The 27,416-nt window shown below is 50.1% G+C and overlaps 1 protein-coding gene across 27 annotated transcripts in view; it reads left to right on the top strand.

Annotated features, from left to right (window-relative positions):
• Positions 1 to 27,416, top strand: part of MACF1 (microtubule actin crosslinking factor 1) — a 247,192-nt gene that overhangs the window by 91,229 nt on the left and 128,547 nt on the right. For 14 of the 27 annotated variants that reach the window (XM_030539235.1, XM_030539242.1, XM_030539238.1 and 11 more), the window contains exons 1-13: positions 11,542 to 12,699; positions 19,170 to 19,336; positions 20,443 to 20,555; positions 20,646 to 20,752; positions 21,478 to 21,597; positions 21,709 to 21,804; positions 22,246 to 22,373; positions 22,504 to 22,597; positions 23,774 to 23,928; positions 24,231 to 24,507; positions 25,067 to 25,195; positions 26,342 to 26,419; positions 26,984 to 27,145. In XM_030539235.1, the coding sequence (XP_030395095.1) occupies positions 11,557 to 12,699; positions 19,170 to 19,336; positions 20,443 to 20,555; positions 20,646 to 20,752; positions 21,478 to 21,597; positions 21,709 to 21,804; positions 22,246 to 22,373; positions 22,504 to 22,597; positions 23,774 to 23,928; positions 24,231 to 24,507; positions 25,067 to 25,195; positions 26,342 to 26,419; positions 26,984 to 27,145 (2,769 nt within the window). In that variant the 5' untranslated portion in view covers positions 11,542 to 11,556. Of the gene's footprint in view, positions 1 to 3,275; positions 3,354 to 5,471; positions 5,565 to 11,541; positions 12,700 to 19,169; positions 19,337 to 20,442; positions 20,556 to 20,645; positions 20,753 to 21,477; positions 21,598 to 21,708; positions 21,805 to 22,245; positions 22,374 to 22,503; positions 22,598 to 23,773; positions 23,929 to 24,230; positions 24,508 to 25,066; positions 25,196 to 26,341; positions 26,420 to 26,983; positions 27,146 to 27,416 lie in introns of those variants that run through there. The other 13 variants (XM_030539247.1, XM_030539263.1, XM_030539259.1 and 10 more) reach the window with 1 other exon arrangement.

Consider the following 27,416-nt stretch of genomic DNA (forward strand, 5'->3'; position numbering starts at 1 on the left):
CTCGTTCAAAATTTACTTTAGCTCTTGCCATTGTACCTACCTCGCTAGTCTGAATCAAGCCCCAGTAGCGTTCCCGGGGAGATGCAGGCAGTATCCAGGATAACCAGCTAGTCTTCATGTTCCTTTTCAGGGGAGGGAGGCCGGCGAGCAATGTGTTTCTTTTTCTTTTCTCATGTGCTGCATTTTTAGTTCCTTTCTGTTTTTCTGTGACTATCCCACTGGTGTTGTCTGTGCCACGTTTGTTAGCAAAAGGACCCTTCAGGCCAGAAGACCCTCCGCCTGGCAAAAGCGCCCTCCTGGCGTCGCACGAGCAGTGAAGAGCAGGAGGAGGAGGAGGATGGTGATGCAGTAGGTTGACTCCCTCCTGGGAGCAATGTAATACAGACTGACACTGGAGTGCCATCAGATAGTCCAGCTGTAACCAGGCTTTGCATAGGACACACAGGGTATGTCTACACAGCAAAGAAAAACCCGTGGCTGGTCTGTGCCAGCTGACTCGGGGCTGTTTCGTTGCTGTGTAGGCCTCTGGGTTCAGGCTGGAGCCCGAGGTCTGTGACCCTCCAACCTCTCAGGGTCCTAGAGCCCAGGCTCCAGCTTGAGCCCTGACCTCTACGTAGCAACGAAACAGCCCCCAGCCCGAGCCCCACGAGCCTGAGCCGTGGTGTCTAGGTGCTATGTAGACGTACCATAGTGGCCTCTGACCTTCCCCATCCTCAGGTTCAGGTGGATTAAAGGAGAATTCGCTATAGCTCCTTTCCACTAGCAGCTGGTTCTTGATCACGGATAATAAATTTCCCAGATGCACATTCGACTAGAGGAGTGATGTGTAGGGTGTGTACCGGGGAAGAGGAGAGCAAAAATGAAAAGGCAGCTAATCCCATATTCCTTCTGGACAGTGCGGTGGTAAAGTTAACTGGATTATCTGAGAGTGCATTGCAGTGTTGGTGGTCTGCAGTGTGAGAATGCTGACCCACTTGCTGTTCGAGCATGAAATCTGTCTATTCACGGGGGAGCGGAGGGGGAGCACGCTCCTAGATGAACCCCTGGCTCTCACGCGCTCCCAGATAAAGCCACTGGGGTCCTGCACGCTCTCGGATGGGACACGTTGTTCTGTCCACTCACATGGAGCAAACAACCTTCAGGATGAATCATCTGATGTTTGCTAACCATTCTCACTGCATGGGGATGCTCTGCCTTGTGTACCACACCCACGAGCACTGGTGGTTACAGTGGCTTTGCTGGCAGACAGCAAGGATTAACCTTGCATGATAACAGATCTGTTTTTAAGCAACATATTCTCAGTGTTTCTGATGTGGAGCGGCCCCAGCTCCAGGCAGGCCCAACCTTACCCAAGCCAAGGATTAAACCAAAGGGGATTGCACCTCCCTGAAGGAAGAACGAGAGCATTCTGGCTGGTAGAAATGATCCCATTTTTTACCAACCCTCTCGAGCTGGGCTGTGCCTTCTTTCTCTACAGCTCTCTTCTCTGCTCCCCCTCCCGAGCCACTCTGGCAGCTGCAGTGGTGTGGCACAGGAAATGACTAGCGTGTTTCACCTCTCTGCCAGGGGCTGGAGCATAGGCAGACCTTCCTGTGGCTTTCCTCCTCAAATGAGGAATGAAATGTGCTTTGTCTTTGCTGACCCAGAGAGTCTTTGCTGCTACTGATTCCTCAGACAATTGCCACCTCTCGTTTTTGTATTTAGAAGCCATTGCTTCTTTTGAGTTTCGCACCCCCAACTCCCATCCTTCCCTTATTGATTCGATGCAGAGCTGGGTTTGTGGGCTGGTTCTGAGTTTCTGCACACGATCTGTCATTCAGCAGAACTTCTACCCCTTCCCCAAGCCTTTGTTCAGCACAGAGTTGCTATTTGTAAATGAATCAGATTAAATGTAGGTGTTGGAGCTGGGTGGGGCTGGTGGTTGAACATGACTGTTTGCTCCTGGATGGATCACAGACTCTCACTGGAGCAAAAACCACAAGGAGTCCGGTGGCACCTTAAAGACTAACAGATTTATTTGGGCATAAGCTTTCGTGGATAAAAAAATCTCACTTCTTCAGATGCAGAGCAGCCGCCCCTCCTCGTGCATTAGCGAGAGATTCAGAGCAGCAGCCCAGCATGGATGCTGCTGTGAACGTTGGCCAGTAGCCTGACTGTGATTGGTCAGCTCCCTTGGAGACAGAAAACACTGAAGTCCATGTAGTAGTGAAACAGACACCGCTGGTGCTGAGCCTGTGCTTTCTCCTCCCGGGCGGAGTCCCTGCCCCAGCAGTCTATTCGCTATTGCAGTACACACCTACATTTCACGGCTGGCAAATCACGAGGCCGCTCTTGCTCTCACCTGGGCCTACAGGACTCTCCCACCTGCGGGCAGGTTGGCAGCAAGGCGGTTCACTTTAGTTCAAACTGTCCTCTGCCCTGTCCAGGCGGTGGTGCTGGTAGCTGAGCATAGGGTGTACACCCAAGCGCACCTCTGTGGCGGAGCAGGCTGGCCTGACCCCATGAGCCCTCAGTGCCTGTGGCCGTTTCTGGTTTAGTTCTGCATGGGCAGAGGCAGGGGAACAAAATGTGATGCTGAAACTAGGGGCAAATGTTGAGGTCACAAATAGAGCGGTCAAGTCGGTGTCTGTGGTCAGGTCCATGGGTCGAGGGATGGACTGGGAGCAGGAGATAGTTACTGGAGGGTCCTATCTCCACGCCCCAGCATAGGGGATTTGTGGGATAATAAAGACTCCTCTGCATAGAGCAGGACAGTGTTAAGCAGCCAGAAAAGGGGGCAAGAGGCCATGGCAGGAAAGACAGGCGCATGTCGGTGAAGTATGTTCACCGTGTCCATGAATCTTTGTGATCTTCATCTTTCTAGGCTTCCTCCTTTAGGCCCTTGCTTTGCTGTTATGGCGACACACTCTGGGAGTGAATTGTTGTCTCCTGCTCAGATCTGTCTGTGCCTCAGCTGTTAGGCTGGGGCTGAGAGGGGAGGAGATGGCCGTCCTAGGTGGCACATTGAGTGCACGTTAGGCAAGGCAAGTGTATTGAATGTCGTGGTCTTTGCTCAGACTTAGAGGGAACATAGTTAGGCTGGTGCTTGGAATCAAGTGAGCTCCCCCAGTCCTCAGCGAGAGGGAGGGTCTCTGTGGGTTCTGATACTTCCTGTAGGAGGCTTAGGAAGTGCACCTGGGGGAAGGGGTGGAACCGGGTCTGTGCATGTGTATCAAAGACACCCTAGTTCTGCTGCCATGAGATGACTGGACTGACGCACTGCCTCTGTTTTGCAGCCACGTGAGAAGGGCAGGATGCGTTTCCACAGGTTACAGAATGTGCAGATTGCTCTGGACTTCCTGAAGCAGCGACAGGTAAGAGCTGGGCTGATGCTCACAGGGCATGCTCCAGTTCTGAACGTGTTCTGCGTGTTCTCACTGCGCCACCTGTGGGGTGTGCTCTGATTCCCGCTGCAGCTTGTGCCAGGGGCCTCAAATGGGGTGTCACGAAGCACTATCCATTTATTACATCCTAGGGCATCTAGATACCAGTCAGTGGCAGCACTGCAGAGTGTCCCTTCCCTTGTGGGTGCTGAGAGTGCTCAGGGCCATCCATGCTGTCTGGAGAGAGGGGATCAGAACGAGGCGTTAGGACTCTTTATTTGCAAGTGTCTCAGATGGATACAACCCCTAGAGCCCCGCGGGGTTCCTGTGTCCCAAAGTCAGCTCTGTGTGCAGCGTAGGCTTGGGAGCTCCTCTGGTGCCCTTAGGATAATGTTGGCCCAGGAACAGATGGGTGTGACCTAGCCATGAATAGATTTAGGCTAGCAGTGAGAAGACGGTTTCTAGCCATTGCTGGAGTGAGGTTCTGGAATGGCCTCCCAGTGGGAGTATTTTGAGCCAACCAAACTAGGCTGAAGATGGAGCTTGGTGAGTTTTATGTCGGGGTTGCCTGAGATAACTAGGGGCTAGATCCCGTGACACAGGAGGTCCCTTTCTGTCCTATGTTTCTCCCCCTTCCCAGCGTTCAGGAAGTGCTGGGCCCCTGAGTCTGGTCTCTGTCGGGCATTTCCTCAAGTAGATGTAATAGACCCTCCTTATAACCAGCCAGAACTCTCAACCCCTAAGCAGAGGGATGTTTCCAGCGGTTCTTGCTGTCTGCAGGTGAAATGCCTGCCACTCATGAGGCGGGGGGAGTCCTGTCCTGCCTGTTCTGTCAGTCCTCGGTCACGACACGCTCACGATGAATGACGATGCTGAATTGCATCGGTTGTGCTGAAGCAGAGATTTACTCCTCTGGCTAACCGAAGGGGCACTGAATAGACCTGCCCACCTACCCTCCCTAGGGAGGATACATAACTTAAACTCTCCCTAGCTTCTTGGTAGACATGTTTTGCCAGAGGTGCTAAGGAGCATGTTTCTCTCTCTCCACACACACAACCCACCTTGCCCCTCTGAAGTGCTACAGCATCGCAGCAGAGTGCATGCTGGGATATGCCTTACCCAGAATGCTCTCTTAGTGATGCCCTGGAACGTCAAAGGTGCAGAGTTTGGGGGTTGGCTGAGAAGAACTGCCGGTGTTGCAGGCTCTCACTGCTGAGATCCTGTGCCTGGAAGTGGGGAGCATTACTAACCCCCCCTCATCCCCCTGAGACTCCTCTCCTTCTGGGAGCGCAGAGGTAAGCAGGAGTATCCAGACATACCAGTGCCCACCCAGGTTTCTGTTTGCTGGTAGCTCTGCAGATGGTGGTGATGCTTCATGTATTTATGGCATCTTTTATGCTGGGGATCTCAGCTACACACACTGGTTCCCCCTCAGAAGGCTCCAGTGAGATGGGCAGGTATATTCCCAGTTTAGGCACAGGTTTGAGTATCAAGAATGGGTTCCATTCCCTGCTTTGCCACAAGCTTCCCATGTCACCTTGAACAAGGCACTTCACCTCTCCCTCTCTCTAGCTGCAGACCTAGGGATCACATGTGCTTGCCTGCCTTTCAAGGGTGTTGTGATCTTGGGCTTAATTCCTGCGCTGATTGATTTTTGTGGTGCGAGTGGGGGTGATTGAGTTTGGGTGTGCTCTCCTAGCTACGTGATGTGCTTTGTAGATTTTAAATTATGCACAAGTGCCTGGGGATGTAGGGGCAAGGCACTGTTTGTAGAAACCGAAATAAGACAATGCTAGTAAAGCACTTGAAGGTCCTTCAGCAGGAGGCCCTAGGGAACTGAAAAATGGTTATTTCAATCCTTCTTTTACAGAAAAGTCACGGATTGATTTTTGCTCCTCATCACGCAGCGAGTCACTGGCAGGGCTGGGAATAGAATGCTGGAGCCTTGAGACCCTGTCCCATTCTCTGGCCAATAGATTGCACCGGCTAGATGCACGTGACTGGTTTGGGGAGGGCAGGGCGGTGGTGAGATGGTTGGAGAGAAGTCCCTTCTCTCTCCATTGAAGCGTCTGGTTTGAAGTTTTGACAGTCCCTGGTGCTTCCCTGCAGGTGAAGCTGGTGAACATTCGCAATGATGACATTACAGATGGCAACCCGAAGCTGACCCTGGGGCTCATATGGACCATTATTCTCCACTTTCAGGTAGGGATGTGACTTGTTGAAGGGCACGGAGCGGAAAGGGGGACGTGTTGGGTCCCCAGGGCTCTGGCATCTGTCTGGAGAACATGAGTATATTTAATGATAATGCTGTCATACAGATTGGTCTGGAGGATTAGCATAGATAGCAGTGTCATGGAGACTAGGCCAGCAGAGAATAAAAATTCTCTTCTCTGGACATTTACATAATTAAATCACTAATGATGGATTGTGTGTGCTGTGGGCCTTTGATTGGCACCAAGGTTATTGGCAGTTGCTGTTTGCTCAGCTGAGCTGGAAAGCTGAGCCCTCCAGGGCTCTCCAGCGCATTGAGCAGGGGAAAAAGGAGAGTAAATTTGGAGAAGGGTGTCTGGGGAGTGTGTGATTATGACATTCCAGGATGCAGTCCAGACCAGTGCGGAGCTGGGACCCCACTTGCTCTGCACCCTTGGGTGCCTTGGAATGCTTTGTTGCTTTAAGTCCCAACCTGGGCCCCTTGCAAACAGCCAAATAGAATGCAGATCACCTCCGGATTGTCTGTGAATAGCTGCAGCCTTCCAGCACATTCCAGTCACCCTCCAACTTCCGCCAGCCTTGATTACCACCAGCAGTGACTCCAACATACTCCCAGATTTCCTCCCCAAAATGTGAGTTCTGCATTGTCCAGCCCTCTCCTGGACAGTCCAGATATTGGAGGCCCATTGCCTATGTAGGGGGTCAATGTACAACAGTTTCCTACCCTAAATGGAGATACCATCACAGTTCAGTTCAAAGACAACACCGGCTTCGTTTTGATTGAAGAATAAAACAAGTTTATTTAATTACAAGGAGAAAGATTTTATGTGAGTGAAAGTTTGAGGCATTGAAGTTCAAAATGGGTACAAGAGAAATGAAGAGAAACTTTCCAGTAACTAAACTTAACAAACTAGACTTGGTTCAAGGTAAATTCTTACCACAGGTTCCCAGCAACATTTCTGAGAACATTCCCAAGTCAGGATCTGCCCGCAAAGGGCTGGTTTCTTTTGTCTTCTTTGATGAAAGAGAGAGAGAGCTGGATAGGCAGAGATACCATAGTGTGTCAGTCCAGTCACCCTTTGAAATGCATTTTCCTGAGGGTTACCCCTAGGTAAAGTTCATTCCAGCGGGGAAGAGAGAGACTGGTAGTGAAAGAGGTTCCATGCTGCTGTTTCCTGCCCCTTTGCTGTCTCAAGGACCTTGTTTACTACTTATATGTAAATTGAGGTAAACACATATTCCTTTGTTTAAGATAAGCCTGCTTAATCACTTCTGCTTGATTGGGGCTAAGTGGGTTTGAACATGTGCTGCCATCGTGGGGGAATTCATAATTTTATATATATTTCTGCTACACACATTTCACCTTGATGGTGTTGACCAGTGAGTTATTAGTTTTCACAATACAAGGCATATTGTGTACAAGGATTATTATGATAGTGTGTCGGGTTTGAATATAGGGGTGCATTCAGTTACAGCGAGCTCACGTTTGTATAGCAGCCTTCCTTCCAAAAGCTCTCTGTCCTTCACACACTCTCCTCTATGTATCGTTTGTACAGTCAATTAGTAACCACAGCTCCTTTCTCTCGTGTAGAAGACAGCAGCTGCGTGGCAATGCAGCTCGGCAATTCAGGATGTGAGTGGACGGACCAGTCCATCCAGCTGAGGTTGCTGGAGGAATTTAGGTTGGCAGAGTGTAATTGCCCGGGTGGGAGTTGATCATGACGCTGAGATTAGCACCTCTGTTCTTACAAAACACGTCACAGGGTCTCTGATGCCACAGGCTGTCAGGACATCAGTCTTAGATGTCAGCAGAAAGGCAGCACGTGCGGCAGCACAGGGCCCTTAACATCACGCTTGTGCGTTGTTTCTGTGTCGGCTTGGATCGCCGTGTTTGAGGCCCCGTGGGGCGTGCCTTGTGCCAGCCATGCGAACTGCTGCCTTGAAGTGCTGGCAGTGAGATTTGGTGTGATTGAGTGTCTTGGGTGGAGCTGCAATCTCAGAGTGCCGGGGTGCTGTCAGGCACAGCAATGGCAGGTTGGTGGAGTCGGGAGAGAGGGAATGCCAGCGCTACAGAGTGGCCTTGGGAGCTCCTGTGCTTCCTGCCCTTTGTTGGCAGCTGTTCTCCACAGGATTTGAGTTTTCCTCACCGCGGCTCATGGGTGGACAGATGAGTTTCTGAGTGGCATTCCTCACTGCGGAGCTCCTCTCCCCGTGGGTGACCATTGTTCACGGGAGTGCTGGACCCACACGCATGTGATAGGGGTAATCCAGACCCCTGACAGGAACTACGTCATTCTGCTCCGCAAGAGCAATCCCAGCGCTAGCTGACTGAAGAATAATTTGTTTCTGGGGAATTTTATTTGTTGATGGCAGCCCAGTGGTCACAGCTGCCTGGGAGGAAGCCGAAGATTTTCGCTGAGCAGGCCTCTCTGAATCCAGCACCCTGGAGCCGCCTGTAACCAAACCAGTTTCGCTCCCCGTTCTCTGTGCGTATATGCAAGTCCGGGTGGCATGTATTAGCCTGTCCTGAGCATTCCTTACCAGTCTCCCTTGGCAGCTGTTGCCATTCTGTGATGGAGGATGCTCTGAAGCTGTGGTGGGGTCACTGACTTGGCTAATTTTTGCATTTCTGCCTGTGGATGTAGATTGTGATTGAGTTTTTGCCTGTCTTGTGGCTGTGTTCTTGTTTGGTTGTTTGGCTAAGCGTGGGCAGCTCTCTAGGGCACGGTGTGTTTATACTGGTCGGCTCCCTGCTTCTGCAATGGGTGGAGGTGAGAGGCTGTATATTGATGAGAAATTAACACCACTTCATCAGTCACTTGCCTTCATCGTCCGTGCAAGTGTCTGCCTGTTTTGGTGCATTTGTCTGCTTCCTGAGTGGGCCCCCAGCACCTGGCTAGAGGCGTGTAGTGTGAGACCAACGGGCCTTCGCTGCCGGCTGCTGGCTCTGTTCCTGTGTGAACAAATTCCTGAGAACTGCTCCATTCAGTGAACCCACTGGGGAGACTCATAGCGAATGCTCTGAAAAGAGACTCGTGTTTTTAGGTGCTCAGTTTGAGACATCTTAAAGGGGGCTTGATTTTCAGAGGGCAAGTGCTCTGCACTTCTTGAAAACCAGGCCCTGCCCCTTTACGGTGCCTTAAGTTGAGTGTCCGAAATCACTAATCTCTTTTGGAAGTGTTAGCCTGGGGTCTAAACAATCAGGGCCTCAAGTTAAAGGAGTCACTGTTACTTGTGAAAATCCCGCTCCTTCTTTTAGAGTGAAACCTCCTGGCTGGTACAAGGGGGTAAGAGCTGGAGCATCCATACGCATTTCTTTTGCCAGCTCTCTGTTCTGAATGACGCCCTTCCTGTTCTCTGGGAAGAAATAGATGGGCCGCCGCTGAGGCGGGCTTTGCAAAGTTTGAGATGTTCACACTCATCTCTAGTCAGAGTCCACAAGAGTGCACAGCCAGGGCTGCAATGTTGTGAAGATTTTAATATATTCCCTTCAAGCGCCTATTGGTTAACTTGATTAACTCTTGGGAACTTAAATCTTGGCTTTTAGGGGTATGTCCTTAGGCCACTCCGATGGCAGATTTGCACTCCCTAAATTGGATGCATGAGTGTATCTATAAATCTGGGCCTAAATGTGTCGACTACACTCTGACTAGAGTGAGTGCTGTGGGCGTTGGAAGCCATAAGAGTTGAGCAGGGTCAGAACGCAAAGCAGACTGATAACTTTTATGGGCGTGTGAGATATTCGGCCTCATGTTTTCGGCCATAATTATTTCTTACTCCTGTGTGGGACCATCAGCTCGAGCCCTGACCTCACTCCAGCACTGAGAAACAAAATGAGTGAATTCAAGCCCTAAGTAGAAGGTGAATGAACTGTCCTTGTCTGTGTGTGGCCACCTCCTCTCCCTATTTCCTAAGACCCTACAAAGTGAGGTGCCAACATTCAGAGGCTAGGATAAAAAGGGGCCCCTTGCCAAAGTCTCCCACATAGTTCCTGTTTTTTCGGCTCGTTTCGGATGTCTCGGGGGACACTAGGTGGTGCTGCTGCACTGCAGTGGGGCTGAAGGACAGGGGCTGGATTTCCAAGGGAGTGTACTGCAGTTCTGAGGCAGATGGATGGGAGTGCAGGAGCCATCCGGCGGCACTGTCCTGGAGCTGATTCGGGCTTGCTCCCTCCCCAGTCAAGATGTGACAACCTACCAGCCGTGGGGATTTGCTGAGGATAGCTGGTCTGGCCCAGGCAGATTAAGCGCTTACAGCTGGGCCAGCTCCCTGGGTTTACATGCTCCCTGTTGTACATTGCCTCTCTGCCTGGAATAAGGAGATTTCTTCTAGGGATGTAGCTCTGTTGCTAACCCCTTAATCTCGTTCATGCCCTCCATATTTGAAAGTCCATAGCCTGCTGCTGCAAAGAAACAGCTGAGGGGCAGTGCAGCGTCCTGTGCTTCGAGCTGCTGGTGCGATTCCTGCACTGCAGGCCTAGCGACCATGACTCATCTCCCTGTTTGCTGGGGGGCTGGTGCAAACCCTGCGCGGTAGAGGTGGGCCCGTAGTTTGTTTTGCCTTTTCTCTTGGCACCAACAAGCCCCTTGCTGGTTGAGAGGGGGCTTGGAAGGAAACAAATGAAACCTCAGCTCAGGGGCAGTGCGAGGGAGCAGCCCTAGGAGCTGGTGTCTCTGGGTTTGGGAAGCTGCAGTTGGCCACTCTGCTGTTTGCTGCTCTGCCGTTGGGGTCTGTTTGGTGGGCAGAGGGCAGGCTGGCTGCTGCAGGTGTTTAGTGCGTGATGTGCATTTTGCTACAAGGAGGGGAACGGTCAGAGCTCCCTGTTCCAACCCAGCCAAATCCCCACTCTCTAGGGAGGGGTGGAGCAGGCAGAGTGCTGGGTTTTAGTCACAAAGTGTGTGTGTGTGTGTTGTGGAGACGCTCCGATCCCCATCGTGTGACTCTGCGTAAGGTGGAAGGATGCTGGTGTGACCTTCCCGTGGTAGCTCTGGGCAGAGGAGCTTGAGTTCACCTTGGGGATGCAGGAAGAAGGTAGGATGGGCACTAAGTGCACTCCCTGTTCCGCCATCGGAAATCACACTAGGGTGTGTGCTGCTGACCTAACGTTCCAGCACCCAGCGACTCCCTTCTCTAACGGTGCCCAAGCTGCTCAGGATTCCTCGGCCGTCCTGTGCGGCAAGAAGGACGGTTAACCCTTTGGGGAGGTTCCACTCCCGCCGTATGCTCCTCCGCTGTGATTGGAGGAAAAGCAGCCTGCCTATAGCCAGAGTGGAGCAGGCGAAGGCTGTTTATTTGATAACCATCAGCAATACAGACTCAGAGTAAACATCAGGCAGTGTGAGCAGACCCTCTGAAATGCCTTGACCGTAGCCCGGAAGAATCTGTTTCTGTGTAGGGGCAGGAATTTGTGGGTTTCCCACACAGCGTTGGCCATGGGATTTCCCGTTGGTCTGCAGGCTGAGTCTCCCCGTCTTCTCCGTGCTTCCCCCTACTTCTCCCCACCCTTTTCTTTATGCTACCTTTGCTCAATCTTCCTTTTTCTGACTTCCCACCCTCCTTTCTTCCCCCTCCCCATCCTCCTCCAGCCTCTCCTTCCCTCCCTCTCCCCCTATTTCTGTCTGGTTCTTGCTTTCTGTTTGTGTTACCGAGGGCAGTGCTCCAATTACCTCATATTTGGAGAGAGAAAGCTGCAGCCAATCCGGTCTCTGTCTGCTTTTAGGTCAAGTGATTTCTGAACTGCAGTGAGATGCTTTGAATTTGTCTTCTTGCAGCTTCTAGTCTGTAAGATGGCTGTCTGGAACAGCAGCAGCTGGGAGCGACTCTGTGTGTGTGAGTGAGGGTGAGAGAGAGAATATGGGGGATTGCCCGCAGTGCTGCGTGTTTTAAAATGTGCATCTAAGCTGATGAAGCTAAGGTCAGGATTTATCCAGGAGCCTGGGACCAGCTTAGCTGCATTATTACTGGCATTTTCTGCTCGGAGGAGATGGGGAATTCTCTGGGCTGCGTTAAGGAACCGAAAGATCAGGCTGCTGGCCCAGGAAAGGCTCCTCTGTCTCCCCCAAAAAGGGTTCGTTTTAAACGGAAGCGGAGGGGGAAGAAGAAGAGAATGGTGCCAGAGGCAAATCCCAAGGAGCAGCCCTTGCCTGGCGGGGAGATTGCTGAAGATGATGAGGCACTGGAGAAGTTCAAAGTACAGCCTCAGCAGGAGGAAGGAGATGAAATTGCCAAGACCCTGCACCAAGGCACTTCACAGCCCCCGGATCCTAATCCCAGCTCAACTCCAGAGGCACTGCCTCAGGGTCTCCTTGTACAGGTGAAAGAGAGATTTCAAGGGGAAGTCCAGAAGGCTCAGCTGGTGGTTGAGCACTGGCCCTCAGGGTCTGGGAGTAGGAGGGATTCCCCTGAGGAGGGCACCACAGTCATTGCCCGCCTGCTAGACAACCCTGCGGAGAAGAACTGTGAGAAGGCTGTGAGCAGGCTGGTTGAGTTTCAAAGGACAGGACCTGGCAGCAGCAGAGCTGTGCTGTTGCCTTTACAAAGGGAGACTGCAGTCAAAGACAACAAGAGGAGGGATGAAGACCAGCTTGTGTCCAGGTGTAACGCGGTGTCTAGAGAGGAGCCAGCAGGCGGACGAGGGCCAGAGAAGCCTGCAACTTTGGTGGAGGCTGGCAGGTCTCCGGAGGCCTGGGATACAGAAGAAGGGGATGAAAGTATTTCAAGTGCCATGTGGACAGGTTCATGGTTCGTAGAGCCAGTCACCATCTCAGAATTGTCCACGCCATCGCCCATGGTGGACCAGGTGGAAAACCAAGGCTTTGAGAAGTTCCAAAGGCTGTCATTGTCACGAGAGAAACCTGCCCTCAAGGGGGGAGAGGGCTCCTGGACCCAGCCTGGAACTAAACTACCTGCCTCTCAGAGTGACTCTTCATTCAGCGGGCTGACCACCAGCACTGCCCAGCGCTCCTCAGGATATGGAAGTGACTCGTCCCATCATCCCACCAGGGATATTGTACCCACTCAGATCTCGGGGTCGATCTTGGAAGATGGCTGCACACCCCCTGCACAAGAGGACAGCCAGATTCAGAGGGGCAGGACGGAGAAGGCCATGAAGACTTCTGGAGGAAAGGTCAGTGCTTGTATTCATTTCTTTCAAAGATGGGGGAGGATGCTGTCCTGAATATCAGTGAGCCAGCCCAGCCCTCCATTTCCCAGTTGACTCCAGTCTGCTTAGCCCTGTGTCTAGTGCTGTGAATTACAGCCACACATGGGGAAGTGGCAGGTTAAATCCGATTCAAGATGCTGAAGAAGTGTCTGTCTCCACCCTGAGGAGCTGCATGGCTCTGGTAGCCCACAGGTGTGATTTGCAGGGAGATCTGTTAGCAATGTCAGATTAGGAGAGCAGGGAGTGCATGGGCTTTGTAGACTGACCCTGTTTGTACTTTGCTGCCTCTACCCTGTAATCTGCCTAGAGTGTGTGCAGGTTGAGAGCGGGAACAGCACTCGAAGTAGAAGCAGGAGGATGTGGGAAGGCAATTACTTGTGTTTTAGGTGTAATTGCCTGTGTGTCACTTGAGAGGCACTGACTGTAGTTAGCTCCTTCACCCACTTTCAAGGGGTTGCTCACAGCACATTCCTTCCCTTCTGACACTTGTGTGGCGTGCACGCTCCCCCCTTTGTCTGCATGCATTTAACATTTCGGTGAAACGTTGGCACTAATTAAAAGTGGGGGAAGGGGCAGTATTGCAAAGTGTGTTGGTTAGGAAGGAGGCTTGTTAGAATGGTCCTAAAAATGGGTGGGTGCATTGCTGCCAGACAGGGCCAGGCAGCAACATTCAATAGTGACGTCCCTGGCTGTTTATCAGTGGAGGAGAAAGAGTTAAAACTGGCATACTGACCACTTACCAAGTACTTTTGTTGGCTGCTGTCAGTCTGTGGGGTGGAAAGGGGGCAGAGACCGGAAGAGCCTAGAGTGTATAGGGAACACAATTGAAATGGTGGGAGACACCCCCTGATTCAGCGTCAAACCTGTAGCATGGCAGGCAGAGAGCAATTCAAACAGAGAAGCACGATTGGGTTGTTAATCAGCGGAGAGAGGGAAGGAGCTCGTGTTACAGGTATCCTGTGTAGTTCCTGGCAACCCAGTGTGATTCCAGAAAGGAAAAGCGGCCTCCTTTCTCTGGGGTGAAGGGGAACTCAGCCAGTCCGAGTCCATCTCCTCTCAGGCAATAGAATCCTGCCCTGGAGCAGCAATGCCGTTTGTGGAAATGGAGCGGTTGGGAGGAGTGCTGTGCCTCGGATAGTCAAAGGGGTTGGGTGGGCATTGGCTAGTGGGATGTATTTTAGCCTGGGAAGGGCTAGATGAGTGTACGCTGGGTTTTTGGCTCAAGACCATGGTGATATAGGACGGGTTGCTGGAAGAGATTGGTTATTGCATGTTATGCTTTGAGGGCAGTGAAATTGTCTCCTTGTATTTTGGACTTGTGGCCAGAGGTCTCTTGTGTCTGTATTTGAAGTTGTGGGTGGCAGAAGACCCTGCATTTGTTTTGGGAGTTGCTTCAGAGGAGAGCGTCACTATTCTCTGCAATTTGGGGAGCAGAAGGGCCTCCTCTGATTTGTGATGGACTTGAGTCCCTCGGTCCAGACTCTCAGCGCAGTTTGGGCTGCTGGGGATGGGGCTTGGCCCATGAGATGTAGAGATCAGTAGGCAAAAGGAGCTTGGTGCTGAATATTTTGGCTCGTTGGGCCAAGGCTATTACCTTGATGTACTGGAGAAGGCAGCTCTGTATTTAGACACCAAGGTCGGTGGGAACAGAGCACTGCTGTCCCGATAAAAGTGGTTGATCTTTAAAAAAAAAAAAAAAAAATGCAGAGGAATTTTGTGAGCTGATGCACGAGTAAGGAAGGCTCTGTGCTTGAGCTCCAGGTTCCATATGCTCATCACCCCCTTCTCCAATTCCTTTATCCCAAGAGCAGGCTTTTAAAGGAGGGGTGGCACCTCCCCTCAGTATTAGTAGTACAGTGGAGCGTCCATCCCAAATATGGGGCATGTGTGGATCCTGCGGATGTAGCTGCATTTTCTGTCCATTTCTCCAGCCTGGGGAGTGGGGCAGGCAAAGGCCCAGTAATCTGGGGACAGATGACTATGTCGTTAGTTATTTAGATGGTACGCGAGGTGCATCGTGCATTTGTTATGGCCGTGGTGCCTCGCAAGCTGCTGTGTCATGTGATCCTGTCGGTCTATCAGCCCATTGCTTTAAGGAAATCCCTGTTTTGGGTCCAGAAGAGTTAAAGCCAAAACCGGCTGCATGGCAGCAACCGCCAAAGAGCAGTTTTGTGTGTGATAAGCGTGTCAGACTCCAGAGAGGGAGGTGAGCAGTGGCATACCAATTACACTGCTGCCACTCCTCTTTGTGCTTCCGCAGAGTCTTCCTCAGACGTCTGGGGGAAGGGAGGATCCTTTACCTTTAGCCCTGCAGTTTCCTTTCCCTTCCCTGCAAGGGGAATCGTCACTGGAGCTGGACACTGTGAGCAGTAGGAGCCAGGTGAAAATAAGGGCTGTCAAGCAATTAAAAAAAAATTAAGCTCAATCACAGTTAAACAGTAACCGAATACCATTTAAAATACAAATACCATTTGTAAATATTTTGGGTCTGGAATGTTCAAATCTATTGATTTCAATTACAACACAGAATACAAAGTGTACAGTGCTCACTTTGTATTGATTTTTGATTACAAGTATTTGCACTGTAAAAAATCAAACAAATAGTATTTTTCAATTCCCCTATTACAAGTATTGTAGTGCAATCTCTTTATCTTGAAAGTTGAACTTACAAATATAGAATTATGTACAACCACCCCCGCGTTCAGAAACAAACCAGTGTAAAACTTTAGCGCCTACAAGTCCAATCAGTCCTACTTCTTGTTCAGCCAATCGCTGAAACAAACAAGTTTGTTTTACATTTCCAGAAGATAATGCTGCCAGCTTTTAGTTTACAAAAGCACCTGAAAGTGAGAACAGGCACTGTTGTAGGTGTTGCAAGACAGTTACATGCCACATGTGCTAAAGATTTGTATGTCCCTGGATGCTTCAGCCACCATTCCAGAGGATGTGTCCATTCTGATGACGGGTTCTGCTAGATAACGATCCAAAGCAGTGCAGACTAATGCATGTTCATTTTACTTATCTGAGTCAGATGCAGAGCTGGCCCAGCTATTCTGTACAGCCTTCCCGTGGGTGTGTGTGTGTGGGGTGCCCCAGGCCTCTATGTGGTGGGGTGTGGGGCTGGCTTGGGGGATAGAGGAGAACATCCCGCAGCACTCACTGGTGGTGCAGCTGAGGCTGGGCTGCCCTGCTGCAGTCCTCGGGTGGGGCTGGAGCCGGAAGAGGCAGGGTGGGGAGGACCAGGGCTGGGGGCTTGGGGAAGGGGTGGACTGGGGCAGAGCAGGGGCTGGAGCAGCACACGCTGCATAGGGCACCACACAGCTGCGTACTTTGCATATGGGTAAGGACGGCCCTGGTCAGATGCCACCAGCAGAAGGTTGATTTTTCTTTTTTGGCATTTTGGGTTCTGTAGTTTCCGCATCAGAGCATTGCTCTTTTAAGACTTCTGAAAACATGCTCCACACCTCATCCCTCTCAGATTTTGGAAGGCACTTCAGATTCTTAAACCTTGGGGCGAGCGCTGTAGCTATCTTTAGAAATCTCACATTGGTACCTTATTTGCATTTTGTCAAATTTGCACTGAAAGTGTTCTTAAAATGAACAACATGCTGGGTCATTGTCTGTGGAGTGAACACAATCCCTGGCTCACAATGAGACACAATCTGGCCATACATTTAATACCATACAGTTTTCCAAAGATATGGTGCAAAGCTGCCCTGTCTGCCACGCTAGGCACAGTGCAGACATATAGTCAGTGACAGTCCCTGGTTTACAGCTTAAGGGTGGCTGGACAAATAAGTGAGTGAGGGATGGGAGGAGAGCAGGCAAGGTAAACAAGGGGTCGAAGGTCAGCTATAGGTGCTGTGTGTTCAAGGTGATGATAACGAGAAACCCTGACCCCTGGCAATGTCTAGCCAGAAACATTTCAGTTTAGTATCCTCCATTCCGGGGGACTCTGGATCGAGCTCTGTGTCTTGGATTTATTTAGAACGAAGACATTCATTGTTAGGCAAAAGCAGGGGCGTTGCTGTTGCAGCTTGGGTGACTCTTACGCTGAGCCGAGCCTGGGAGTCTTCAGCAGCACAGAGGGAGCGCAGCTAGGTTGTAAGAACAGGCCCATTTCTGCAATTTCCTGGCAGTAGCTGGGTCCAGTCCATGCACCAGTACTTTACCCCAGAGTGCTCAGCCAGACCCGATTTCTCTGAATTCAGCATGGGAGGAAAAGCTGTTCCGATAAGCCATCTGGAGTCATCATAGGAGGCAGAGATGCTCTGATTGGCAGAGTCTGTTGGAAGATGTTATCTGCAATGCTGACTCTAGCTGGGCTTGGTATACAGCCACCTAGCCAAGCAGGACTTTGTTCTGGTAGGAAAATCTTTCTAAGACCAGGGTTTAGAGACTTTTCCCATCTCCACCTGCTGCTAATGCCCTGGAATTCATTTGTTTTTCTGAAGTATTGCTACTTGTTCTCCATGCGCCTACCTCAGAAAGATACATTCAAAGGGCACAATGTAAATCACCAAGACATGCTAACAGTATGTGGTGTCTGGCTCTTAAACACAGGAGCAAATGAAGGGCATTTTTCTCTCTGTCTTCCAGCACCTTCACCCCATTGCCCTGTCTGTCCGTCTCAGGTATTTCCAAAGCGCTCACCACTGATTATCTGGGGGTGCTCTCTGGGAGAAGTGCAGAAAAGATGACTTGTAGGTAGGCTGTATTGACTGGCTGGATGAATTAAAGGGAAAAATTACAATTTCCAGCTGAAAATGTCGCACTTACCATTGTTGCAGGTAACCTCTAAAAATCACAATAACTGAAAGAGCTTAAAGGAAAAATATCTTTTTGCCTTTTTTCATGTTGTTAGCTTTGTGCATTTGACAACGCTTTGTGCATTGTCAGTTTCACTGTTGTTGGTGTTTACCCTTAACCCTTCCCCCCAGAAGCTGCAAAGCTGAAACTGCAGAAGCAGCAGCCAGGGGTGTGTACAGAGAAAGGGGGTGAGAAAGGAGGGTTGGGCCTTAGCTAGTGTAATTGATGGGGCTGCCCAGAAGGCCCAAGTAAAGCTCACCAGGGGAGCAAAAAAACCTTTAACTTTTTTAAAATTAAAAAAAAAAGACATGAAAGCATTTCAGGAGAGACTATTTAAAGGGGAAGGGGTGGGGTGGTGGTAAAAATTGGAATACACCATAGTCATAGATTCCAGTGCCAGAAGGGACCACTGTGATTAGCTGATTAGCCATAGAACTGTCCTGAAATAATGTGTAGAGCAGATCTTTTAGAGAAACATCCAATCTTGATTCAAAGCATGTCAGTCATGGAGAATCCACCGTGATCCTTGGTCAGTTGTTCCAATGGTTAAGTATCCTCGCTGTCAAAAATGTGCACATTATTGCCAGTCTGAAGTTGTTCAGCTTCAGCTTCCAGCCATTGGATCGTGTTAGACATTTCTCTGCTAGACTGAAGAGCCTGTTATTAAATAGTTGTTCCTCGTGTAGGTACTTATGGGATATAATCATGTGATCCCTTAACCTTCTCTTTGTGAGACTCAAAGCCCTCCATCTCTTTAGTTTATCACTGTAAGACAGGTTTTCTAATCCTTTAATCGTTCTCGTGGCTCTTCTCTGAACCCTCTCCAATTTGTCAACCTCCTTCTTGGAGTGTGGGCACTAGAACTGGACAGAGTATTTCAGCAGCAGTTGCACCAGTACCAAATACAGAGGTAAAATAACCTCTCTACTCCTACTCGAGATTCCCCTGGTTATGCATCCTTGGATGCAATATTAGTCCATTTCAAAGCTCCCAGGCTATAGCATCCCTTTAATCAAACTTCCTTTGCTCTGAAAAGCCTTATGTGCAGTTACTCTGAATTTGCCCTGCCCTCAGCTTTCAGTTCATTTGAGTCTGCACCGATCCTAGCAATTGTGGCAGTAAAAATAGAGAAGCTGTACTCACGTGATCTGTCTTTATATATAACGAGGAGTCCTTGTGGCACCTTAGAAACGAACACATTTATTTGGGCATAAGCTTTTGTGGGATGGAACCCACTTCATCAGATGCACTTGACCCTCCAGTTGGTAAGGCGACTCCCATCTTTTCGTGTGTGTATGTGTGTGTGTGTGTACACACCTGCTACTGTATTTTCCACTCTGATGAAGTGGGTTATAGCCCATGAAACCTTATGCCCAAATAAATTTGTTAGCCTCTAAGGTGCCACAAGGACTCCACGTTGTTTTTGCAGATACAGATTAACACAGCTACCACTCTGAAACCTGTCTTTAGATATGGATCCCTGGCTTGGACTTTTCATATGAGACTGGCTCCTGAGACCCCACGTACAATGTGTAATATATAGAAATAAAATGTACATAACTTGCCCAACAGGGTTCTTCCTGCTTCCAAAGTGCCGTGTAACCCACGATACCATGTCTTTACAGATCTCCGATATTTACATCAGTGGGGAGTCAGGGGACATGTCTGCTAAGGAGAAGCTGCTTTTGTGGACGCAGAAGGTGACTGCAGGTTACGTGGGAGTGAAGTGCACCAACTTCTCTTCGTGCTGGAGCGACGGGAAGATGTTCAATGCTCTCATTCACAGATACAGGTGTGCAAAGAGGAGTCTGGCTTGGCTACGAGGGAGGTTAAGGCTCCTTGTTCTATCTTAGCATTTAGCAGTCTGCACCTTGAAATCCTAGTTCTGCCCAACACAGAATAATGGAGGAGGGGCACTCTGCTCTGGACCCCACACAGCAGAAAAGGCTGAGCACATGCACAGTTGCAAGGAGTGTTGGCCTTTTAGCAAGGGGGGAGAAAGCTTTAAAACCAGATTATGGAGGTGCTGCTGTGCTGTTAATGTCATGAGTTCCCACTCTGCTCTCAGTGACTAATAATACTTAGCACTTCAGTGCCACCTTCCATCTGAGCATCTCCAGGCTTTCTTGAAGCAGCAATTAAGCCTCTGACAAAACTCCTTGTGAGCAGCTAGGCAAGTGGTATTATCTCTCTCTCCACGCTGCACATTGAGTTGGTGCAGAGCTGGGATTAGAACTCAGCAGGGCTGACTCCTGGCTTTGACCACTAGACAGCGCTGCTGAGGGTGAAGGAAATGAGCTAAAATTGTCAGTAAGGTCAATGCATCATAAAATGTCTCCAGACAACATCTGTCACCTGGGTACCCTTTGTCAGACAGTGACTGAATGACCATGGGCAACCTCCAAAATGGAAAGGAGCGGGGTCATGAGCACTCTGCAGAAGGAATTGGAAATCTCATGCCAAAATGCCCCCCCTTGAAGATGGAAAAGTAGGGGGTGGGGGTAACTGTTTGTGGGGTTAGGAGTCCTAAGCAGTGTGTACCCCCAGCACTGAGCTGGGTGTAGCAGATTTAAAGAGCTAGCCAGGAAGTCTCTGCTTTTCTTGCCTTGAATGTGAAGATCTTCTGGTCCTAATCCTCATTTGCGCTTTATGTCCTGTTGCAGAATTGCGTACCCAGTTGCCTTAACAGTGCTTGCTCCTGGCATCTTGGGGGAATCACTTGGGACCCCCTTTGTAGTATTAGGAGCCTCCCTCCTCGTCCTTGGTCTCCATGTACCCGTGTATCATGTATGGTTAGCGGTGTCTGGCTGTGAAAACCCAGTGCGGTACCAGAAGCAGAGTGTCACCTTGGCTAGGTGTGAAGGTGGCTGTCTCTGAGCTTTTGGGTGTGTCTTACAGGCCGGATATGGTGGACATGGAGCGGGTGCAGATACAGAGTAACCGGGAGAATCTGGAACAGGCCTTTGAGGTTGCAGAGAGGCTTGGAGTCACCCGGTTGCTGGATGCCGAAGGTGAGAGACGATGGTGATTGACCCAGCTGGGTAGAAGATTACCTCTCCCCCCTCACTCCTCTGACTTGCGTTTTTGTCCCCTTGCCCCAGATGTGGATGTTCCATCTCCAGATGAGAAGTCTGTGATAACTTACGTGTCTTCAATCTACGATGCCTTTCCCAAGGTCCCCGAGGGAGGAGACGGGATCAGCGCGATAGTAAGAACTGCCGCTTTTTACACCTTCTGACCCTAATTCTATGGAAGGCTGGTCTGTAAGCACCTTGTGTCGTGACTGGGGGTGGTGTGAGTTGCCTGCCTTATCTCCAGGAGAAAAGTTTGGAGGCTTCCATCTCCAGCTACAACAGATGGTATCCTCCCCCTCACCCCCCTCCCCCCAAAAAAGGGGGTGGGGGCAGCGGAGGTTTGTGCTGCTTAGCAGGCATTGAGGGTCCATCCAGCACAGAGACTGGAATCAGGAGAGAGAAGTGGGGATTGGAGCTCATGTCAGCTTGCCACTGTGGAGCAGCATGGAGCAATTTACAGCTTCCCAGCAAGGGGGGCTACCCTTTAATGCTCTTGTGCACCATCAAAGTCCCTTGGTTCTCTGTGGGTACGTGTGAGCAGCCTGAGACTGTGTACTGAATTCTCCTCTCTGGGCAGCTGCGTAACATAGCTCTGTGGTGCCCTGGAGATAGGCGCTTATAGCAAGGTCCTGCTTTCCCCTCTGTGCCGGGGAAACTGCATCACAAGAGGGGAGGCGCTTTCAGCTTGGGTTGTGCGGAAGATGTCGCCACTCTGAGTCGCAGTGATGCACGTTCTGTTTGTTCCCTCCCCTGCTTTGGCTGGCAACGTGTTGGGGCCCAGCTGCGATATTTTGCCCGTTGCTTTGTGCAGCTGCTTTCCAGTATTAGCACTTCAAATGGCTCCCTCTTTTCCTCCCAGGAGGTCGATTCAAGATGGCTAGAGTACCAGAACCGCGTGGACTCCCTCATCCCCTGGATCAAACAGCACACGATACTGATGTCAGATACATCCTTCCCCCAGAACCCTGTTGAGCTAAAGGTAAGGGTTTCCTTGCAATGTCTGGTGCCAGTTGTTGGCTTTGGGCTTAACTGGTGGTAGCCCAAGATGGTGCCGAGGGCTGTGTGCTGATACAGCTGTCTCCCATTGCAGGCACTTTATAATCAGTACATACACTTCAAAGAAACAGAAATCCCAACAAAAGAACAAGAAAAAGGCAGGATAGAGGAGCTGTATAAACTACTAGAGGTAAGAGACTTCTCAGCTGCATGACTGGTCACTGGGAACATTTTGTTTTTCAAGATTTACTGTACGTTCAATTTGGATTTGTTTTGAAACAGAGAAACAAAAATAACCCTGAGGGTATATTATAAAGCAAGCAGCATTGCTGAGGCAACCTACTGAGGTATAGGTTCTTCTGCTGCTCCAATCACTGTGGTATCCAAGCACCTTCTAGCCGTGTGTTAGCCCCTTGACTGCGTGGTTTAGAGAGGGTGGTCTGAGGATAGAGGCAGCTGCTCTCAAGACGGTGTAGAGGAAGCTTCATTCAGGTTAGGGGTATGCAGAGCTATAGCCAAGAAAACTGGTGCCCTCCTCTCCCAATAGATGTTAGTGGAATAAGTCACTCAGATGCTGTCAACCGTGTAATAGAGCAGGGTAAGAGAAGCTGTTCTGCTACTGTGTTTCCAGGTATGGATTGAATTCGGCCGCATCAGGCTGCCCCAAGGTTACCACCCCAATGACGTGGAGGAGGAATGGGGCAAGCTGATCATAGAGATGCTGGAGCGTGAGAAGTCGTTGCGGCCAGCAGTGGAGAGGTTGGTACTGAACTGTGGGAATGTAGAGCTTACTGGATCCCTGTTGAGAATTCTCTCTTCTGCCACCACTATGGTGGCTGAAGGTGTCCTGGAGAGGCTCGTGTCTCTGATTTTATTTCTTTTGTCGCAGGCTGGAATTGCTGCTACAAATCGCTAACAAAATTCAGAATGGTGCTCTGAACTGTGAAGAAAAACTCACTCTGGCAAGGAACACACTGCAGGCCGTGAGTGTTGGTGTTAGTCTCCCATGTCTCATGTCTATTGTCCTCTTTCCTTCCCTCAAACTCGCCTCTATAACCTGGCATAGCTGCCTTTCTGCTTAGACCTCAGCACCTCACTCTTGGGATGTTGAGCTTATTCTGAATAGGGCGTGGGGTTCGTGGTGGAACAGGAGCTCCCAGTGCTGTAGTTAAGAAGGTGAACATGGTCATTGGATGTATTAGCAGGGGAACATCAAGGAGGAGCATGGAGGTGGTGTTACTTTTGTGTATGGCATCGGTGAGACCCTTACTGGCCATTGTGTGCAATCCGGTGTCCATGCTTCCAAAGGGATGCTGAAAAATTGGAAAGGGTTCGGCATAGAGCTACGAGAAGGATTCAGTCTGGAAAACTTGCCTTATAATGAGTCTTAAGAGGCTCAATCTATTCCGTTGAGCCAAGAGACGGTTCTGAGGTGACTTGATATGGTATGTCTGCAGTGGAATCAGAAGTGTGAGATATCCAAGTTGGCTTTGGTCTAGCTAGCTGGAATAACAATAGCAGTTATGCTGTGGCAGCACAGGTTAGCTGCTGGAGTACGCATGTATGGGCCTGGATTGGTTGAATAGCCTGTTCTGCTGTGGTCTCACTGCTGTTGTCGTTTGAGCTGGTTCAGACCTAGCTCGGGTTTGTCTCTGCATGCTGCAGTCACAATCCAATTGCACTGTAGACCTACTTGAAGTGTATAGGTACCTATGCGGGAAATGATTTCTGATCATTGATGGCCCTTTAAGTTAGCAGGGAAGGACGTAACCAGAGCCAGTGGTTGAAGCTGGACATATTCAGATTGGAAGCAAAGTGCACGGTTTAAAGTGAGGGTAACTAAATATTTGAATAACTTGCCTAGGGGTGGGTGGATTCTCCATCACTTGGAGTCTTTATAGTGGGACTGGATGTCTTCCTAAAAGACATTGCACGGGCTCAAACAGAAGTTATGGGCTTGATGCACAAGCCAGTAGGTGAGGTTCTTTGGCTTGTGTTACGCGGGAGGTCAGGCTAGATGATCATAAATGGTCCCTTCTGGCCGTAACATCTATGAATCCTTAACGGCTGAACCAGAACACACCCCTCTTGCCTTGCATGTCCCTTACAGTACAGTGGGAATGACACATCCCCCTGGTAACTCTGACCTCTCACTGCAGGATGCTGCTCACCTGGAGTCTGGCCAGCCAGTGCAGTACGAATCCGATGTGGTCATGTACCTGCAGGAGTGCGAGGGTCTCATCCGGCAGCTGCAGGTGGATGTGCAGATCCTCCGAGATGAGAATTACTACCAGCTGGAAGAGCTGGTCTTCAGGTGAGGGGCTGTGTGTATGAGAAAGCGTCACTGACTGGGGGATATGGACTGAGGCACATGAATATGCTGCATTAAGTAGCAAGGTATGTGAGTCCTGGTGGTAATGGCTCTGCCCTAGCTGAGTGTGTCCTGCTCTCCATGTGCTTCCTGTGAGGTTGGATTCCTTCAGTTTGGGTTATAGAAGAAGAAAGACAAACCCCTGATAAGCAGGATCGTTGTGGAACAGGTGTCGTTCCATATATCTGCTGGAGTCCAGACATCAGTAACTAGGCTTCTGTCTTCCCTCCCCCTCTCTTCTCCAGGATCGTCCGGCTGCAAGATGAGCTGGTCACGCTGAGGCTGGAATGCACTAACCTGTACCGGAAGGGTCACTTCTCTACCTTGGAGCTGGTACAGCCGTCCCCCCTGACCACTACACACTTGAAGGCAGAGCCCTTGACAAAGGGCACGCATATCTCCTCTGCCTCCTGGTTCCGGAAGCCCATGACCCGCGCGGAGCTGGTGGCCATCTCCTCTTCTGAAGATGAAGGCAACCTCCGATTTGTGTATGAGCTGCTGTCTTGGGTGGAAGAGATGCAGGTGGGTGCATGCCATGGGCTTTAACCAGCTTTAACCAGGCTGACTCAGCTGCATGTATTGGCACTAAAAAAAAGTCAGAAAACTGAAAAATGGGGCGGGAGGGGTTTCTGTCTTTTTCTTTAAATCACAGACATTGTGAGGGTGCAGCTGGCCCTGGTGCTCAGGGAATGCCATTGGTTACCAGATACTTTTGTTTCTGAGAAGTCCCTCTTGTCCTGAGCTGGGTTTGGTTTCCCATACAGTGCTCCTGCTGTTTGCAGGGAATAGTGGAAGGGTGTTTCCAAAGCAGAGCTCCAGACTAATTCAGCCTGACAATCTCCTCCTGTTTGACATGAACATAGGGCTCAAGCCAGCTGCCCCTGAAGTCAATGTGAGTTTGGACATTGACCTGAGCACTGTTAGGGTCAGGCTCTTAAGGATCACACTGCACCGGGGCTGCGCTTTGCATCTCTTGCTTCAGTAGTGAGCTAGAAGGTGCTGTCACCTCCAGGACCCTGTGCTTTTGAGCATGCTCTTTTGGATGGCAAACATTGACTGTGCCTATTGGTGGCTGTTTCAGATGAAGCTGGAGCGGGCGGAGTGGGGCAATGATTTGCCGAGTGTGGAATCTCAGCTGGAGACGCAGCGGCACGTCCACTCCAGCGTGGAGGATCTGGGCGCCAGCGTGAAGGAGGCCAGGATGTATGAGGTGAGGGGGACACAGACTTGATAGAGGACCTGAGGGCACTAGAGTTTGCCAAGGCTCGGCAGGGTGATGAGGAGGAGCAGGACATCAGATCCTGTGAGTGTTTGGTGGCTTTGGAGGGTGAATATACTGGAGGTGTTGCAGTGAGGCACCTTTGAAGGTATATGGTGCAGCCGGTTCTCCCAGCACTCTGAACTATCAAGACTCATTAAAAGTAGGAATAGGGAGGTTATGTTACCTTTGTATTTGGCGCTGATGTGACTGCTGCTGGAATAGCGTGTCCAGTTCTGATGCCCACAAGTCAAGGGGTGTTGATAAATTCGAGAAGGTTCAGAGAGGAGCCCCGAGAATGATTAAAGGATTAGAAAACTTGCCTTCTAGTGATAGACTCAAAGAGCTCAAGCTATTAAGCTTAGTAAAGAGGGGTCACTTGACTAGAGTCCATAACTATCTACATGGGGAGCAAATATTTAATAATGGGCTTTTCAGTGGAGCTGAGAAAAGACTAACATGATCCAATGACTGGAAACTGAAGCTAGACAGTGTCATTTTACCAGTGTGAGTAATTAACATTGGAATAATTTACCAAGGGTCGCAGTGAATTCCACATCTCTGACAATTATTAAATCAAGGCTGGATGTGTCTCTAAAAGCTCTGCTCTAGGAATTCCCTTGGGGAAGTTCTGTGACCTGTGCTGTACAGGAGGTCAGACCAGATGACCCCAATGGTCCCCTCTGCCCTTAGAATCGGTGAATCTAAGGTGTGTCCCATTGAACCAGGATTTTAATGTATCACCATTAGCTTATTCTGCAGGCAAAGCTCAAGCCAAGAGGCTTAAGTGCTGCGGCTACTCTCCAGATTTGGTCCCCATTGATTTGTTGTGTTAAGCCCAATTTCTTGTAAATCATTCTTTCTATTTCCTCTTGGAGCCCAATTCCTTCACTGAGGGTGGAAGGTTCTTTCCCCCACTGTCTGATTTCCCTCCCTCCCTCCCCCTGATCCAGAAAAGAGACCACTTGCCACAGCTAGCATTCCTATTTCCGGTTCTTACTGCTCATGGAAAACTCAGGGGCAGTGACTGGTGTGGGGTGCGCTGCTCCGAAATTGAAGCTCTGTATGCTGGCAACGTGAACCATTTTTCCTTCTTAGGGTAAAATGTCTCAGAATTTCCGTGCTAGCTACACAGAAACGCTCGGCAAGCTGGAGACACAGTACTGCAAGCTGATGGTGAGTAGGCATTACCCATGGCCTCAGCATGCTCTGCTGCCTGAGCGTCCCGCCCCTGCACCCAGCACCATATTCCCCTGGCACAGGCTGCAGAATACAGGGTCCATATCTGCTGGTGGTGAGGATGGGGAGAGGAACAGTAACAATAGTTGAGAGCGGAGAGAAGAGCGGACACGTTAGTGGCTTCCTCAGAATGGAAACCTGTTTATGGCAAACCCCAGGTTATTTTGGCAAGGTTGGCCTGTGTGCTATGAAAGCCATGGTTTTACCCAGCTGGTAACCCTGAGGGTACAAGGCAAAGGGTCTGAATTTCCTAAGCCATTCTCATTATTCTTATCTGCTTGACTTACATACCATGAGAAAGTTTCCCAGTTTGGAGCAACTCATCACAGCTGGAGTCATCCTCCCAGGGGGCGGGTGGTTTTCACTTACACACTTCTCAGATGTCTTCGTAGTACTGTAACTATACGTCCTCAGCCCCCTTCAGGGGCACTGGAAGAGAGAACGGTCTGGGAAGCATCCATTTATGGCTCACAAGAGGGGTGGTTATTTCACTGTATGCAGGAAACATCGAGCTTCCGACTGCGGCATCTCCAGAGCCTGTACGGGTTTGTGTCCCGAGCCACTGCTGAGCTAATCTGGCTGAATGAAAAGGAGGAAGAGGAGCTGGCGTACGACTGGAGTGACAACAACCCCAATATTGCAGCCAAAAGGAATTACTTCTCAGTACGTATAGTGCAGGCACAGGGAACCCGTCTGAACAGGGCTGCCTAGTTACAAGCTCCATTGATTATACTGGTATTGCTTTTAAATTGCTGTGAAACCTCCAGCTGGCTTAAAAGCTCTCAAATTAAGGCTTCCCAGGATTCTGAGCTCCTACAGCTAGCTCAGCCTGCCGCGCTTGCCGCAGTCATGATCACCACTGGTGAACTGTGGCTTGAGTAGAATGCAAAGGGAAAAGCTAAATCTGTTTAGCAGGTTTTCCAGTTTTGTGAGC

The sequence above is a fragment of the Gopherus evgoodei genome, chromosome 20 (assembly GCF_007399415.2).
Source record: "Gopherus evgoodei ecotype Sinaloan lineage chromosome 20, rGopEvg1_v1.p, whole genome shotgun sequence".
In the NCBI taxonomy this organism is placed as follows: domain Eukaryota; kingdom Metazoa; phylum Chordata; order Testudines; family Testudinidae; genus Gopherus; species Gopherus evgoodei.